Source organism: Mus pahari, chromosome 15, assembly GCF_900095145.1.
Source record: "Mus pahari chromosome 15, PAHARI_EIJ_v1.1, whole genome shotgun sequence".
NCBI classification, from domain to species: Eukaryota; Metazoa; Chordata; class Mammalia; order Rodentia; family Muridae; genus Mus; species Mus pahari.
This window is the reverse complement of record NC_034604.1, coordinates 77400759-77419250: the sequence shown is the minus strand read 5'-3', so window position 1 is coordinate 77419250 and position 18492 is coordinate 77400759. Positions and strand designations below refer to the sequence as shown.

Sequence of the window (18492 nt, the reverse complement as noted above, 5' to 3'; positions counted from 1 at the left end):
CTCTGCCTCTTCCCTCAGACTGTCTGTCTGATAGAGCATCCCGCCCTCTGCCTCTTCCCTCAGGCTGCCTGATAGACAAGAAGGGGAAGATCCTCATCCCTGGCATCAACGACGCCGTGGCGCCTGTGACGGATGAGGAGCATGAGCTCTATGACCACATTGACTTCGATATGGAAGAGTTTGCCAAGGACGTGGGGGCTGAGACCCTTCTGCACAGCTGCAAGGTGCCGCCTGCCCCGCCCCTTACCCTGTTTCGGGCCACTGGGGCTCTGGGGACAGGCAGTTTCTGAAAGACATCCAGTGTCAGAGGTTCATCTTAGGGGAGCCTTTGCCCTAGAGTCATCAAAAGCAGGGTGTGGTCCAGTTGAGAGCTGTTAAGGTTTTCAGATCTCAGGATCCACCTCTGACTAGCTGGGGGTCAGGGGAGATGGGCAGAGGGAGTAGCCCCCCTCCTGCCACGGATGGCATTTGATTTGTTTGGGTTTGCCGGCCATGTGCTCCCACAAGGCCCAGAGATGAAGCCGGCTGCAGAGGGAGAAGCTGTTTTCATTACTTAACTAGTAGGAGAAAAACTTGATCTTGGTTTATTTCCAGCCTCAGGAGGGTGGATATCAGTTCAGCATCTCTGTGCTGCCAACGTTAACAGAGCCCTGCACCAGCCTCGTGTAGACCCCAGAGACGGGGATGAGAGAACCCAGCCAGGCTGGGCTCTTGAGTTTCTTCTCAACTTTCTCAGAGTCAGGGGAATAAATAACTATAAACGGTTGCTCCGTCAGCTGAGCAAAGGCTGAAGGGGAGCAGTCAGACCTGCTTAGAGTCCTGTAAGAATTGCTGCTCAGTCTGACAGGTGGGAGCAGAGGAAGAGAGACACCGTCACCTGTGGGGACTGGAGGCTCACAGCATGCCACCCCCACATTCACCGTCACCTCTTGAGGTTGTTAAGGCTGCACATCCCTCTGGAGCATGTGATAGGAGTCCCAGAACATTCATTGCGTGGGCTCTGACCAGTCTGACTGGGTGGGGGTCCCCATGTCCTCATTCATATGTCCTGTGTAGACATCCCATCTCCTCCTGGGCTTCCGCAGAAAGACATCCTGATGCACAGATGGCGATACCCGTCCCTCTCCCTCCATGGAATTGAAGGGGCCTTCTCCGGTTCAGGGGCCAAGACTGTGATCCCCAGGAAAGTGGTCGGCAAGTTCTCCATCAGGCTCGTGCCAGACATGATACCGGAAGTTGTTAGCGAGCAAGTATGTGGGGATGCAGAGTGTGAGTGGGGTCAAGGGTTGTGGGGTCCACATGGCAGCTGCATGTTGCTGTGACATTAAACTTAAAACAGTAAGAGCACTCCCCTGGGCAGAGCCTCCTGGTTCTTCCCTTCCGCATTTGCTGTATAATAAGCAGTTTGTCAGAGACGGGCCAGGTGAGCAAGCGTTACCGCTCAGACCACTGAACATGGGAAATAGGACCTGACTTCACCCCAGAGAGGTAAAGCAAATGCTCATATGTGGCTACATGTCAGCTGAAAATCCCACCGAGGGGCCTCAGAGGCTTCTGGGAAGAGCACCCTGATGCCCCTTCTCCAGAGGAAAGTGGCCACATTCAGGCTGCATCTTCACTCCTCCGTTAGACTTGCCCAGAAGTTAGACCAGAAGTATATTTCCTAGATGATCCTAAATCTCGTCAGCAGCTTGCCTGGGAGAATGTACCACCCCAGTGTCACATAGGCATTTTAGGGTACAGATATCCTGTCTGTTGAGTAAGTCAGGTCAGACAGCATGGTTTTAACTCAGTCTTTAAGTATCGCCATAATTTGGTATATCTGTGTCAAGGGTGTCTAGACTCTTAGATGCTGTGTAGGCTCATTATGCCCAACTCATTGTCAACCTTTGGATACCATGTGGATTCCTCCCATTGAGTCAAATGCCAGATCTGAACTGCCATGCGTCTCTTCTGCTTACGGATTAGGTTTCAAGCTACTTGTCAAAAAAATTTGCTGAACTGCAGAGCCCCAACAAGTTCAAGGTGTACATGGGCCACGGCGGGAAGCCCTGGGTGTCTGACTTCAACCATCCTCATTACCAGGCGGGGAGAAGAGCCCTGAAGACAGGTTGGCTACCCTTTGGAGGTGGATGCCAGGGCCCTGGGAGTGTCTGAGGACTCTGTAGCATGATGTTAATGTAATGGTGTCTGCAGTGCTCAAAGCAGGGCTGAGTATGGGGTAAGATCAGGGCCTAGGTCTGTAAGAGTACATTTCAGAGCCCAGGGTCTGGACTCATTGTTGCTAAGTGGTGGCTCTCTGGCATCCAGCGCCCAAAATGCATCATTTCTCTGTTTTCCCAGTGTTTGGTGTTGAGCCTGACTTGACCAGGGAAGGTGGCAGTATTCCTGTGACCTTGACCTTTCAAGAGGCCACAGGCAAAAATGTCATGCTGTTGCCAGTGGGGTCAGCAGATGACGGTGCCCACTCGCAGAATGAGAAGCTCAACAGGTGAGATGGGGTCCAGGGTCCTGGGTTGGGTTGCATCCGCGCACAGGTGGTGGGTCTGGGGTCACTCCTCCATGGGGGTTTGCTAGTAAGAACTGATGAGAGGGAGACGCAAGGCCTTGGTAGTAGCAGTTTGGAAACGGGGTTCATCTCTTCAGAAATAATGGCCACCTGCTCCCAGGGTACTGGGTGAGACCAAGCCCTAGACCAGGGCCTGGACTGGTTGTAGTGAGGGATGGGGAGAGGAGTTGTCACACTGAACCTCTTCTTGAGAACCAGAGGCTGAATTATAAGGCCAGGCCAGACTGCAAGCTGGAACAGGGGTGCTCCCTAGAGAGATCAGGAGGAGGAGTCACCGCCCACCTGAGTGTTGACCCGTCAGCCGCCGCCGATAGCTGGGTTGTTTGTTTACTGTTTGTTTTCTGGTTGCTTGCTTCTTTCTCTTAGGCTCAACTACATAGAAGGAACCAAGATGCTGGCTGCATATCTGTATGAGGTGTCTCAGCTGAAGAACTGAGAAGTCTCATTTTCCTCGGAGTGCTGTTCCTACCCAGAAACAATCTGCCCTCTCTCTTCCGGCTTTCTCGGGAAAGTGGAAGCTTCTTTTCCCTATCTTTCTCAGGTCACAGGCAGACAGGCAGAATGGAGACATTGCCTCCAGCTGTCACTCGTCAGCCGTGTCAGGCAGTTGGACGTGTTCAATCCTGAGGCTTAATGGGGACAACTGACTGGCCATGATTGGGGATAGGAGGGTGTCTCAGAAGTGGTCGGTGTGGCTTCACCTCCAGGAAAAGCTCCAAAAGCTCCAAGTCTGTGGGAGGTACTGCCCATCATGGACTGAGGCTCAGGGAATATTCAGGAAGGAAATGAGAGCATCCAGTAGCTCCTTGTGCTGTGACAGCACCATGGTGACCCGTCACTGTGCTCTGTATCCCATCTTAAGGCCCTAGCTGACCATCACTGGTGTTCCCTCCTGTTGCTGTCCCCCTGAATTTATCCCAACAGTCCCCATGGAAGCATCAGTCCAGTTGCAGGTACTACTAATAAATGTGACAGTGAGCCTCTGGAGGAACTGCCGTGGTCTGACTTCCTTGTGAAAATACACATGCAGTTTGTTCATTGGTGTGTGACTTCCTTTGTGGAACACACGCATATGTATGGGATAGTGTCTGGGTACCTGTCACCTCATATTGAAAGGTGATGGCAGGGGCTCATAACACAAGACTTATGTCCACCCTTTGTCTCCACATCAAATTCTTAAAGTGGTAGCCCCAGGATTTAGGCAGCAAAGATGAGCTTGGAGCATCTTGTGGCGAAGGATAATGGCGGAGACGTAGAAGCAAGCCTGAGAGCACACAACCCAAGGAGTAGCTGAAAGGGAGTATGATGATAGTAGAGGATCAGGAAGCTGAGGCAGAAGAGTTGCCATGAGTTCAATGCCAGCCTGGAGTATAATATGAAACCCTGTCTCAAAATGGTAAACAAAATCGCTTCTGAGTTATACCTGCAAAAGAAATAACCATCTCCCATCTCTACTGATTCAGATGAGTGAATGAGTGCTGGGCTGGGCAAGGATTCTTATGAAGGATTCCCATTCAGTAATACAGAAGTAAATCACAGGGAACCCACTGTATGACCTCAGCTGCTGCAGGCAAGGTCACCGAATAGTACTAAAATGCTTAAACCTGAGATACCTGAAAGCAAGCATCCCCCAGGCTCCGTCATTCCCAGAGAAGATTCTGTGACTACAGGGAAGCCCCAACTGATACCTGGACCCGGTGATCAAAGTGAGCATCCTGCCCTTAGACTGTCAGCACCCCGAATCCTGCCCTTAGACTGTCAGCATCCCGAATCCTGCCCTTAGACTGTCAGCATCCCGAATCCTGCCCTTAGACTGTCAGCACCCCGTATCCTGCCCTTAGACTGTCAGCACCCCGAATCCTGCCCTTAGACTGTCAGCACCCGGTATCCTGAGAGTGTTTCCTTGAGCTGGGCGTGGTGGTGCACGCCTTTAATCCCAGCACTCGGGAGGCAGAGGCAAGCGGATTTCTGAGTTCGAGGCCAGCCTGGTCTACAAAGTGAGTTCCAGGACAGCCAAGGCTACACAGAGGAAACCCTGTCTCGAAAAACCTTTTTTAAAAAAAAAAAAAAAAAAAGGAGAGTGTGTCGGCTCCAAGGATTTAGGCTCAGTGAGAAAATAGCAGGAATTCTGGAACTACCGAATCTGAATTCAATTTAGAGCCCCTCACACACTACATAGAGATTTTGGACATCATGACATCATCTCCAAGGGTTAGGCCCCTGCATCCTCCTTTGTCCTCCTACCCGGGACACAGCCAGGATATCAAGAGTCTAATTTGGCCTCCTCCTTCCTTCCTGACACCTCGTTCTTATACCCATTAGTCCCTTCAGAGATGTGTGCACCAAGAAAACAATCTGCGATCAATCACCTTACATGCTCGTGTGACTCAAACATTGAACCGTCTCTAGGCATCCGTGCAGTTGAACTCTGTGTCTAGTGAGGAGTTAAAAAGCTTTTATTCAGCAGCAGGGACATGACCAGCATTCAGCAACAATGTTTCCTGAGGAAATTGTGCTGTGGGTGGGAACAGTTCCACCCTTATGAATATTTGCAGCCCGTGTGCATTGTTTCCCCACAGTGGGAGCATAGCCCCTGGGAAATGCATAGCCCCTGGGAAATGCATGGCCACTTTGTGTGCTTTAGAAAAGGAGACAATTTTATCTACCACACTGCTGACCTGAAGGAATATGGAGGCTCTTCGAAACCCAGAGAAAGTCAAGTTCTTTCTGTCACTTTCTGGAATCTGTCAAAACAAGTGATGCCACGAGTTCTCAGGGTTCGGATGGCTGTGCTTTAGGTAGGATACAGATGGCTGTGTGCTAGTTAGGATGCGGGACCGGCTGCTGCAGCCTCAGTCCCAAAGGCGCTATGCTACACCGGGAGTGCTCAGGCTTGGGCTCTGTCAGTGTTGGTGCACCAGGGCTGGTATGGCGGCTGCTCTGTTGCTGGGGCCTAGGCTCCTTCTGCTGAGCAGCTCTTCTGTCAGGTTCTTCTCATGGGCCTTGACCTCTGTACCACCTCCTGCTGGAGCAGCCTGTGGGGAAGAGCAAAAGGGGAGGGCAGAAAGGATTCTTTCCCCAGACCCTAATCAGGATTAGTTTGCCTTTAGTTCTCCGGAGAGTACTCACTTTGCCACCCCTAACTGCATGGAGAAAATAGGTCTCTGAGTATGGAGCAGAACAAATGGGTCTGCAATTCAGAGCACTTGCTGCTCATCCAGATGGCCAGAGTTCAGTTCCTAATACCCACACCAGGCAGCTCACAACTGCCTGTAACTCAGCTCCAGCAGATCTGACGCCCTCTTCTGGCCTCTGCAGCCATCCACTTATAAACGCGCTCACGTGTTCTCTCTCTCTCTCTCTCTCTCTCTCTCTCTCTCTCTCTCTCTCTCTCTCTCTTTCACACACACACACACACACACACACGTGCGCGCACTCACACACACACTTATATAATAAAGTCACTGGGTATTGTGGCACACCTTTAATCTCACTCAGGAGGCAGAGATAGGTGGATCTTTGTGAGTTTGAAACCACTCAGGTTACATGGTGAGAGCCTGCCTAATGGTTGGTTAAATAAAATGTCCTATTTAGTTCTTTTATCAACTTGAGGGAAGTTAGAATCATATGGGAAGAAGGACCCTCAGCTGAGAAAATGCACCCACCTGAGGGCAAGCCTGTGGGGCATTTTCTTAATGATTGACATGAGAGAGCCTAGTCCATTGTGGGTGGTGCCACCCCTAGGTAGGTGATTGTGGATGGTATAAGAAAGCAGACTGGGGGTTGAGGATTTAGCTCCATGGAAGAGCTAGGCAAGCACAAAGCCCTGGGTTCAGTCCTCAGTTATTAAAAGACCAAAAAGACAAAATAGCAAAAAGAAAGCAGGGTGAACAAGCCAGGAAGCAACACTTCTCTATGATGTTTGCTCAGTTCCTTCCCTGACTTCCCTTAGTGATGAACAGTTACTAGGAAGTATAAGATAAAACAACTTTCCTCCCCAAGTTGCCTTTGGCCATGTGTTTTATCACAGCAATAGAAACCCTAACTAAGACAGTGATATGAAAATCTTTCTGGAATAAGTGTTCTGACACCAATGAGAGTACAAGAGATGAGATGTCACTGGTGGACTGTGGTGGCTACTCCAAGTTGTCAGCTTGACTATCTGGAATGATCTACAATCCAAAAGGGAAGGGCTCACCTGTGATCCAGATCTTGAGGCTAGAAGACGCAGGCTTTTGATCCAGATCTTGACATGGGATGACACACACTTTTGATGCAGATCTTACATAGTGGCTATGAAAAGCTCAGACCCAGGCAAGATGGTACCCCTCCTTTAATACCAGGAGACAAAGGCTTGCAGATCACTGACTTCAAGGCCAACTACTAGATTCTTCAACTTCCCATATAGCTGCTCATTGTTTGGTTAGTTGTACTGCAGACTGTAAGTCATTCCAATACATTCCCTTCATATACAGACATTCCACCCATTAGTGTATAAAGACATTTGTTCCATAAGTTCCATGACTTTACAGAACCCTTACTAATACATGGACCAAAGCAAGGACAGTTCCTGAAAGGGTTCAATCCTAGGTCCAGTTTACATTCTTGTTTTGTACTCTAAAACTATAAGGTTAAGCCAAAGGGCAGGCAAGATTTTATGGGTATGGATGTGGCGCTCGGCATGTTGCTAAGGGCTCATGTTGCTAAGGGCTCATGTTGCTAAGGGCTCATGTTGCTAAGGGCTACTACTCACTGCTTCAGGATTTTCTCCAGGTTTCTCTGTCCCAGGTAACAAGTGGAGTCATGACTGGCAAATAAGCACCACAAACAGAGCACTAAGTAAGTCATTAAATGAATAAGTCGGTATCTAACAGTTGGTCTTCTACCTTATTCTACTTCACACACACACACACACACACACACTGAGTGGATGAAGCTAAAGTAGGCTCTAGCAACTTCATACATACAAATACAGATATACATACATACAGAGAGCTGGATGTACAGACATGTACATATTTACACATTAAATGGATGGAGCAAAGCTTTAGCAAACAGGTTCCAAGCATTTCATACATACACGTATATACATACATACACAGATGCAAACATATACATATACACATATACCTGGTGGGTGGAGAGAAGAAAGTTCCAACAACCAGGTTTGAAGCATTTCACACATGCATATATATATATATATATATATATATATATATATATATATATACACACACACACACACACATATATATATATATATATATATATATATGTGTGTGTGTGTGTGTGTGTGTGTGTGTGTGTGTGTGTGTGTGTGTGTATCCTGTTCCCATCCAACTGTGGCAGGGGACTTATCCTGTCTAACATTCATGTCTTAACTTGCCAATCAGGGTATCAGTTACCTATGTTCATGTCTCTTTCTGCCAAGTAGGATGTCAGTTCCCAGAGAGGTCTTGGGAACTTAAACTTTACTCAACCACTACTCAAAATGGAAGTCTTATTCCAAATAGTTTCTTCTGTTGGTGAAGGTATCTCTCTTATGTTGGGGTCCATCCCAGGGGCAGCTTATACCATAAAAGCTTGCACACAGGTGCAGGGAATGCCACTGGGTGATAGGTTAAGGTCCAAGCCATTGTGGGTAACCATATAAAGCAGTTGTACTGACCTCTATCATGATTGGTTTCCAAGAGCACAAAACATAACAATATGTAATCAACTTGACATTAGAAAGTTTCCTAGAAACAGCAGAAACATATGAGAAAGTTTCCTTATACTGGCCGGCTAGCCAGGTGACTGATACCTAGGCCTTAACAGACAAATGGAACAAAATTCCAACAATTTTATTTTATTTTCTACCATAGCTTATGTATCTCAGCAAAATCTTTCAAGCAGTATAAAATTGCAATGTGGTTATGTTCTAGTTTTCTTCTAGTGAGTATGAAAAAGCAATATGTTCCTCAATACCTTTACAAAAATAACATTACATAGTACAGGTAAAGTATTCATAATAATATGGGCATTGTAACTAACAGCTTGTTATAGATTAATAAAATATAAGCAGGCAAGATAGCTTTCTCCGCCAGTTTCTCCTTCTGACGGGTAACAATTTGTGATTACAAAGAAAGGATTCTTTAAAAATAACCTTATAAGAATCTTTTTTTTAAAGATTTATTTATTTATTATATGTAAGTATACTGTAGCTGTCTTCAGACACTCCAGAAGAGATCTTGTTACGGATGGTTGTGAGCCACCATGTGGTTGCTGGGATTTGATCTCCGGACTTTCGGAAGAGCAGTCGGGTGCTCTTACCCACTGAGCCATCTCACCAGCCCCAAGAATCTTAAAAGAATCACAAATCTAAAGTTTTATATAAAAGTCAGTCATATCTATTTTAAATCCTCAGAAATAGCTACTCATCAATAATTTTTATTAAACCATATCAAGAATCTGGGGGCCAAAATGGATATGAGAAATCAATCATCACTAGTCCAGCTTCAGTGAGAAAAAGCCAGTGCTGCCATTGTTCTTGTTCCCTGACCTTAAAAGGCTTAACTGTTACAACTGTGCATTTCTGAATTTCAAAGTGTTCCCTAAGATTTTCTACATCAGAGCCAGTAGCAAAAAAACATTGTGACCTAGCTTCACTAGCAATTTTGTTTTTCCAAATGCTTTCTAAGGGTGGTGGTCATGGCTGATAATCTATATTTCTAAATTCTTTCCTAGGGTAGTGGTTTGTAGGAGGCCACGGCCCCTCCCCTGGGCTACCCGAAGCCGCACCTTAAAAGATGGCACCTGTTGGCTATGGAGCTTGTGGTAAACAGGTCCATATTTGGTGGTGATATGTTCCCGCTCTTCTGGTTGGCTGAGGCCTCGTGCCTGGTGAAGTGACATGGCCTGCCGCGATTGGAGTTGATAAGAGTATAAAAGGACTTGTATCCCGGGGCTTGGGGGAGATGAAGAGGGAGATGAAGATTGTTCAAGGTTCCTGAATAAACTTCTGAGAGAAGAACTGATGGTTGCGTCTTTCTTGCTGGTCAAGAGAGAATGCGACAGTGATTGAATTATTAATCTGCCCCAGCAGCAATGCCTGGAAGAGATCAACCATTGTTATTGTGAGTGCCAGAAATACTGCCCAATGAGGAGCTAGAAGCCCCCTTAGAGTTTTCACACAGTTCTTAGATTAAGGATATGAATGCAACAAGCTGGGCAGAACTCCCCAACAGCATGAAGCCCTCAGGACACATGGTCCTAGGGGCCATGTGACACCCATTGTGACTGTGCTAACCCGTGGGCCACATTCCATGAGTTCTAAAGCCATTTGTCATTCTTCCTGAATGGCCTTTGGCAGAGACCAGAGTGTAGGCGTTTCTCCGGTTCAGCTCCAGATGAGGTAGAATAAGGCAGAAAAGACCGACTATTAGATACCGATTTACTGATTGATTTAGTGACTTACTTAATACATTGTTAGTACCAACCATTTGCCAAGCATGGCTTCACTTGCTACCTGGAACAGAAAGACTGGGAGCAACAGCTGAAACAATAGGCCATTGCCCTTAACAACCTACTCACTGCCCTGTAGGCTTCTGTGAAATCTTGCTAGCTTGCCTGCCACACCTTGTGGCATTAGAGTATAAAATGCAAATACAAACTAGACCTGGCATCAAGACCTTTCAGGAGCTGTCCTGGCTTCTGCTTTGGTCCACCAGTGACATCTCCACTTTTCCACTCTCATTGGTTAGAATGCTTATTCCAGCAAGAGTCCTGTATCACACGGAGTATCTGGAGCAGCATTTACTCAGCTCAACACTTTACATTTTAGGCCCAAACACCACACAGGAGTCATGTCATGTTCAGGTCAACCAGTTGGCCCTGGTCCTGGTGACATGTTTTTTGAATTTGAGTTCCCAGTGGGAGGGCTTTAAATACTGGAAAGTCCTCGTTCTAAAAGCAGCAGACATCCAGGTAAAACACATGCCTCTTATGGTAAGCAGCCATTCCTCTCTTCAGCCTGATCTGTCGTACTTGGGAAAGCTCTCACGGGGAGAGAGACTATGTGGTTTGAGTCTAGTGCAGGACCAGGTGAAAGGACATCGCCTTCTAGAAAGTTAGATTGTGAGTTCTGATCAAGAGTCCCATCCCCAGTTAAACCCCCACTTCAAAATGAAACAACTGAAGGTGCCTTAACATTTTAATAAAAAAATGCACTCAAAACCACACTCATGTTCCTGCCAAATAGCAAAAGCTGCAGCTTGACTGGGCTATGAGTCTCAGGAAGCCACAGCATGAAGGAGAGAGGCTTTTCCTGTCTGTTCTGAGACAGGCTAAACAGACCTTAGCCTGTCTAACCTCTGGAATATAAGCTACACAGTCCTGCCTAGGGCTCTACTGCATGTTCCAGCTCTCTGGGTTACATGGACCTAAACTGGCACCTTTTAAACCAGGAGGAAGCTAGTTCTTCTAGACAGAATAGTTAGAGAGAGGTAGAATGGAATACCTGCCACTCGAGCAGAGCCCACAAAAGGAAATTCTGATGTGTGTTCAAATACGGGGCAGGGATAAAACTGATTCCCATGCTCCCTATGTAACATAAGAGGCCTTGCTGACACCCTACCCCAAAAGGCAGGCTCACAAGCAAGCAGCACCTTTAATCCCAGCACTTGGGAGGCAGATCTCTGTGAGTTAGAAGCCAGCCTGGTCTGCAGAGCAAGTTCCCGAACAGTTAGGGCTACACAGAGAAACCCTGTCTCAAAAAAAAAAAAAAAAAAAAAAAAGGCAGATTGACAAAGAAAACACATAGCACAGTTATTAATGTATCCAGATATCACACGAGATGCACTTAGACACCATGATTTCGCATAGCCAAGCCGTAATCCCGGCGAAAGCTTTGTGATATTCACTGGGAAAAGGTCTTGTATGACAAGGCTGTCTAAGAAGGAACTCGCTGTGAGACTCCTTGGCCGCAGAGATCTGAGCTGAATATTCTCATGGCAAACTTTGCCTGTGTGACTCTTCTCTGACCTGTTCCTTTACTTACGAGATGTCCTTGATAGCTAGAGGTGCGAGCATCCAGGCGTGAGGGTTCACTAGGAGTTCATCCTTTGAACTACAGCACTGGCCATGATTGCCTTTCAGAAGATCCCCTGCTTTGCTTTTGATTAATTATACATTTATTATTTAAATACATTGGAATAATAACCTCCCAACAATATATATATTCTTATGGCTACAAATGTGTGGGTAAAGAGGGTTTTGACACTCTGGCATGAAAAGCATCAGTTACCAGTTTTAAAGTGTGCCTGAAGACTCTCAGTAGAAGGAAGTTAGGTGATAAGGATCACAGATGGATAGTCATCAATGGAGCTTAGACCCAGGGACCTTAACTGAATGTTCCTGCGAACTTTTAAACCTTTGAAAGTTTATCTTTAATTACGGATGTAATTACGGATGTTCTGATTAAGAGATGTGATGTTCTGTACCTGTTCTTCGAAGTCTTTGCCTGATTGATTTTGTATTTCCCTGTGCCAGAAAGCTTAGTCATTCTTAGTAATCACTTCTATGGATATAATTGCCAGTTTTTCTCTATATAACTGCCTGCCTTTGAACAGTAAAACACATTCAGACACATATAGCTTTACTGTGTGTGTCTGTCTGTCATTTCGCACCGCGACCAGTGCCTTCCTGCTTACCAAAAGACCCTGCTTCCCCCACGGGTGTGTGTTTCGACTGAGTCGGTCCGTGGCATCCAGAGCCAGTCAAAACTGAAATTCAGAGAAAGAGCCAGCAGGTTGACACCTACACACTGTGTGTGTGTGTGTGTGTGTGTGTGTGTGTGTGTGTGTGTGTGTGTGTGACAAGTGAGAGCTTGTGGAGGCATTGGGTAGGTGCTCTTTAGAAGAAAGGAAAGAGCTGGGAGCACACAAAACAGCCTGGGGTGAAGTCCCCTGGGTTCTGGGACTGCTTGTTTATTTTTCAGCCATGTCCTTTCCCTTGGTCAGGAGATTGCAAGATAGTTGCACATTCTTGGGTAGACAGGGAAGTTCACCAAATGGCCCTATCTGCAGTTTTAAGGAAATGGACCAGATTGGAATCTCAAGAGTGGGGAGGCAGAGGGATGGCCATAGAGACTAGGTTCAGAGTTATTCTCCAGCTCAACCCTTCAGAGTGCCACACTCAGGGCCTGCCATCTGAGCCACCAAAAGAGGAAATCCAAACAATAAGAGACAGTGCATAAAATTGCATGAGGAAGTGGTGAAAACTGTGGCACTTCTGTGCACAGTGAGTAGAGCATGTGTGTTGTCTCAATCAGAGTTTCTATTCCTAAACAAACATCGTGACTAAGAAGCAAATTGGAGAGGAAAGATGCATTCAGCTTACACTTCCACACTGCTGTTCATCACCAAAGGAAGTCAGGACTGGAACTCAAGCAGGTAAGGAAGCAGGAGCTGATGCAGAGGCCATGGAGGGATGTTCTTTACAGGCTTGCTTCCCCTGGCTTGCTCAGCCTGCTCTCTTATAGAACCAAGACTACCAGCCCAGGGATGGCACCACCCACAGTGGGCTCTCTCACCCTTGATCACTAATTAAGAAAATGCCTTCTAGCTGGATCTCATGGAGGCATTTCCTCAAGAGAGGCTCCTTTCTCTGTGATAACTCCAGCCTGTGTCAAGTTGACACACAAAACCAGCCAGCACAGGTGTCAAAGTGCACAAACAAATATGTCTGAAATTCTAAAGAATAATGAAGGAATGGTACCCACACACAGGAACCAAAACTTAACAGTACTTCATCAAGTACAGTGAATCAATATTTGATGGGCAGGTTACACACCTGTACTCTTATCTCTCAGGGGGCTGCTACAGGGGAGGAATTCAAAGCCAGCCTAGGTTCCACAGTGAGCTTGAGGGCACCCTGGACTACCTAGTGAACCCTGTCCCAAGCAAAAAATACAAGATGTGTGTGGAAAACAGCTAATAACAGATTTTTAAACATGAAAATAGCCATAGAAGCAGCAACGTCGGGAGGGTCGTTGGAGAAGATTATCCCAGCTGTCACAGAAAGAGATATGAAGCTAACCAAAGTAACTCGTGTGCACAGCAGCCCAACCTGAGTGAGCAGGCACACCGGGTGAGAAGTTCATTTAGTTTCTGTGTCAGCAGGTTGGTGGAGCTCAGCATCATAACCTGTAGCTGAGGATCAATCTTCAAGGTTGGTGAGCTTTCCGGGATTCACCATTGGCAGGCTGGCCATCGCTATCGTTACTAGAAGAGGCTGTTTCTCACAATCCCTTCCTCGTTGTCATGCATTTTCATTCTTCTCTTCAAATTCTGTTAGCATATGCTGACAAGTCTCCAGTGACAATAATTATTGTGACTGGGGGATGTTTGGTGAGGTGAGCTGCTGCTGGGAGGGGCCCCTTATACAAGGAGTTATCTACATCTGAACAAGATCATGCCACAGACTATATATAGTCAGGCCTGTGAGAACTGAAGTCTTCCCTCCTTTCCGTTTTCCAACCCCCTGGTCCATAAAAGCTACTAAAGGAGTCATCTATTCCCAAATTCTCAGCTAATTCGCCTAGAGCAGTGTAGCCATGAAGGCCTTAGTGACTGTTCCCTTGAGGCCTATGTTGTTAGCAGTGAGCGTGGCATTGTCCTCCTAACATTGTACAAACTCAGCTTTCCTCTGCTAGACTCATCATCTAGACCTCATTCATCTCTCTGAGCCATCTTACACATTGAGACTCATTATGAGCTCCTTCCTCTACAGTTCCCCTTGAGTAGTTGACAAACCATTGATGATTTGATCCAATCCACATTTTTATTGATAGTGGACCACTAGAACAGTCCCGACTCAAAGCCAGCAGCTACCTGGTTCAGAGCCATGGATTAATTATACCCCCAGGTACCTCTATAGTATTTATGTAGATATGGGGATTGGATGCCACCTCCCCAAATCAAGAATATTCATCCCAGTGGGAAGGTCTCTGGAGAGAGTTGGAGTGTATAAGGCCAGGGAGAAAGGAATAGCCTTGGACCAAAGTACACGTCCTACTCCAGCAGAACAGTAAAGTCCCAACAGGGACCCTCAGTAATTCCACCAGTCATCTTCTTTGGCGATCACCATGGCTAACTTGTTGAACTTCTCTCTTCAAAGGAAAGGCCATCACTGTTACATTGCACATGGGAGTTAGCTGTTCCCTCCATCTTAAGAGACAGGGAGCATATCTATTCATAGGTGATGGAGGCTTTGTTGCTACAGAAGGGGTCAGTACCTTAAATCCTTCAGTGGAGGAAATAATGGTGACAAGGTCTGGACTCACTGCCCCCCTGAGCATCTTCTTGGTATTAGTGTATTTCATTAAGGGAATAGAACAACTTCACCTCCCTGTCTGCCTGTTACACACGCATAACAAACACTCTAACAAACATGTGGACAGGTGCGTCAGTGACCGGCGGCCCTGGGGTAAGCTCCTCGGCGACATGTCGGGGTACACGCTGGATGAGAAGCTGCGGCTGCAGCAGCTGCGGGAGCTCAGGAGACAATGGCTGAAGGATCAGGAGCTGAGTCCCCGGGAGCCCGTGTTGCCCCCGCGCAGGATGTGTCCCTTGGAGCGCTTCTGGGCTAACTTTTTGTGGGACGGGGCCTCGTGGAAGAACACGGTCTTTAAGGCATACTGCTCCAGTCTCTTCACTGTTTCTCATGTGCTTATACCTATGTGGTTTATTCACTATTATGTCAAATATCATATGGCTACTAAACCATATGCCATTGTTAGCATGAAGCCCAGGATATTTCCAGGTGATACAATTATGGAGACTGGAGAAGTAATTCCACCAATGAGAGATTTTCCTGATCAACATCATTGAAGAGTCCTTAAAATCTTAACAGACTTGTGTAACAGCACAAGTGTGTTCCTAAAGTGCTGTATTTGCTGAATCTGTTTCCTGGAAAATTAATAAAGCTTACTCTCAGAGTGTTATCACTGTCAAAAAAAACAAAAAACAAACAAAAAAAACCATGTGGACAGACTATTTGATCTGTTACAGATTTGCATAGTAAGAGTTACTCTTGGTTCTTAACCTGTTATGGTAACTTTAACTGGATCATTATTTGTGGGGAAAGCAGAGGGTTTAGTGGAGGCTGTGGGGCAACAGAGGTGTGTCCCTTGGTCTATAGGCATTGGCTGGCCTGCTTTCCTTTTTTTTTTTTTTCTTAAAACCTACTTTAAGGAGAAGGTGCCCAGGGAATCATAAGTCCCAAATGTATGTGCAATAATTCCTAAGGACAGATGAAAACTGGCTTGCTCCTTAAGGATTGTCAATTGCCAGAAGGAGGGGGTTACATTCAAGAGTTTTGCAACTAGGAGAAAGCATTCCTCTAATTAGTTGGATTATGTTACCAGTGACTTAAGGTCACCCTTATTAGCAAGGGAGGTCTATGTATTATCTTGGGTGACAACCCAACAGTGGAGGCATGGATAGCTAGTACATATGGGTACAGTCTAATTTAGAGTTACTATTCCTGTGGTGAAACGCCATGGCCAAAAGCAAGTTGGGGAGGAAAAGATTTGTTTGGCTTATGCTTCCACATCTCTGTTCATCTCTGAAGAAAGTCAGGTCAGTAACCCAAGCAGAGCAGGAACCTGGAGGCAGGAGCTGATGCAGAACCCATGGAAGACTTGCTCAGCCTGCTTTCTTATAGCTTCACAATGGGCTGGGCCCTCCCACATCAATAACTAAGTGACAGACCAATAACCTTGCCTACAGACCAATATCAACGGAGAAACTTTCTCAGTTGAGACTCTGTCCTCCCTAACTTGTGTCAAAACTATTCCTTTCTACCTTGTGTCAAGCTGACATAAAACTATCCAGCACAGGTACATAGGAGGGTCTGAGGTGTGCACCCCTGTAGATGTTTTCTGTCTGAAATGGACCCTGTCAGTATAGTTTTCACAGGAAAGAACAAGTCGGGCATCATATTTAACGGTGAGAGGGAGCTGTTCTCTGATTTATTAATGACCCAGGCACAGTTAGTTAATCATCTAGATGTGATACCATAGCAACATTAGAATCTATTTAGAGTCAGTTTGGAGGCTGATAGACCAGGGATGGCCTCTGCTGGAGGCTAGCCCCAGGAATGGCCAGGAACTTTGGTGGAGATAAAGAGTTGGTGAGGGAAAAGTGAGTCAGGCACAGGGGAGGAGGGGATAGGGAGGATCTCGCACCCTAATTTGCAGTCGGCACTTCTTTCTTTATACAGAACTCAGTGGGTAGGGATAGATTCTCGTTATTCCAAAATATAGATCATATCATTTCTGTCTCCGGACATGTGTTTTAATTTCTTCTTGGGAGTAAGTTTAATCGATATTGATAAACAGTGACAGGACAGAGTTATCTTTTACAATTGTTTTTCCTCATCAACCGCACAACCAAACTTTTAAGAACCTTGTGTTTTCAAGGGCACTAGACAGGAAAACAATCTCCCAGACAGCCTGGGCAGGTTGCCATGTCCCAAGCAGTGAATTATCAACTTTTAATGGTCAGAGTGTTCATTGTCATTAGGCACAAGAAGAATCTTTAGGCCAAAGCTGCTGCAGTTATTATTCAATGTCTGCCATAACAGAATATTTATATTTTATATCTTTGTAGAATTTATTTATATGTCTTGCCATTCTTTTGTTCCTTGATCATAGGACACCACTGTGGCCCCACACGAGCTAACTTTTCCAAGAAAGAAGGGGGGAATCTTAATACTTCATTCTTCTACCATTTTCCATACCATTCTTTGCCCATCAGCATAAGCCCCCATGTAGGGCAGAGATAACTCCAGGCAATCCAACTTTGTTGCTACATTATTTTCCTTAAGGATCATACCATAGCTTGGCCTCCTTCTAAGACTTAGTTAGAACTCAATGACGGGGTAAACTGGACTCTCAAAAGGAGGCATCTGTGATAGGCCCAGTGACTTCCTAGAGTCACCATGAGTCCCCTGAGAATGTAAGCTGTAAAATCTATCTGAATCTCTATTTTCAATTGGACTATTTCTAACAGCACGTTACTAACATTCGAAGCAGCAGCATTTGGCTTCAGCCCAGTTAATTAATTGATCACTATAAGCAAACTACATCTAAGAAATACTGACTGCCTTGAGCATCTCTGTGAAATCAATTTGGATGCTCATGAAAGGCAGTCTGTGTTCTGGTTGAGTGCGGCTTACCCCAGAGACCCAGTAGAAAATTCTATAAGGGACAGAATCGTAAGCTATGCCTCCAGACACAGGCACCTAACACCAGGAGTCCTTAACTCCATCATCCTGTGGCTATCAGTCACATAGGCAATGCCCCAAGCTCCTGGTATTCTGGCTAGACTCCACTCCCAGGGCCCCCACTTCGTTCTCAGCTCTTCCTTGACATACAGTAGCATCTGGGATGTCCGAGACTGAGAACCTGCTGTCCTTGGCTTCCATGAGGCCCAGGGACCCCAGACTGCTCCCTCCCCACCCCTGTGGACAGGGTTTCCATGGCTTCCCACAGCCAGACGCCCATCAGGTGGTGTGGAGAGCACCTGGCAGTCTCCTTCCTTGGTGGGACTTGGGTCCCTCCCACCTATTTATTTCCACCACCACCACCACCACCCCCCATCCAGCGCCTGACACTCACCCAGGGTTTTTCCCTCCTATGCATTGTTTCCTTAGGGTTTGTCTGTTAACCCTTTTATACACAGGACAACTCGGTAATTTGTTTGGCTACTGTATAAAGCTCTGTGCATCGGTAGTTTTAGGACACTGTCATACACAGCCCATGGACCCCAGGGACTCGGTGGTGGAACTGATTCAGGATTTCTCTCATTGTAGTTCTTGAAGGCAGGAGTCATCTCCCTTGGGGGCTTTCTTTTTTCTTTCTTTCTTTTTTTTTTTTTTTT

The 18492-nt window shown here is 46.3% G+C and overlaps 2 protein-coding genes across 4 annotated transcripts in view; both read left to right on the top strand.

The window, feature by feature from the left end:
- Cndp2 (carnosine dipeptidase 2) overlaps positions 1–3560 on the top strand; it is a 17059-nt gene extending 13499 nt beyond the window's left edge. For all 3 annotated transcript variants that reach the window (XM_021214307.1, XM_029547169.1, XM_029547168.1), the window contains 5 exons: positions 64–224; positions 1086–1250; positions 1969–2110; positions 2344–2491; positions 2936–3560. In XM_021214307.1, the coding sequence (XP_021069966.1) occupies positions 64–224; positions 1086–1250; positions 1969–2110; positions 2344–2491; positions 2936–3005 (686 nt within the window). In that variant the 3' untranslated portion in view covers positions 3006–3560. The remainder of the gene's footprint in view (positions 1–63; positions 225–1085; positions 1251–1968; positions 2111–2343; positions 2492–2935) is intronic.
- Positions 3561–15051: 11491 nt separating this feature from the next.
- LOC110333533 (NADH dehydrogenase [ubiquinone] 1 beta subcomplex subunit 6-like) lies at positions 15052–15516 on the top strand. The gene is made up of 2 exons (XM_021215102.1): positions 15052–15227; positions 15321–15516. The coding sequence occupies exons 1-2, from the start codon at positions 15052–15054 to the stop codon at positions 15436–15438; spliced, it is 294 nt and encodes a 97-aa protein (XP_021070761.1). The 3' UTR covers positions 15439–15516.
- The last annotated feature ends 2976 nt before the right edge of the window (positions 15517–18492 follow it).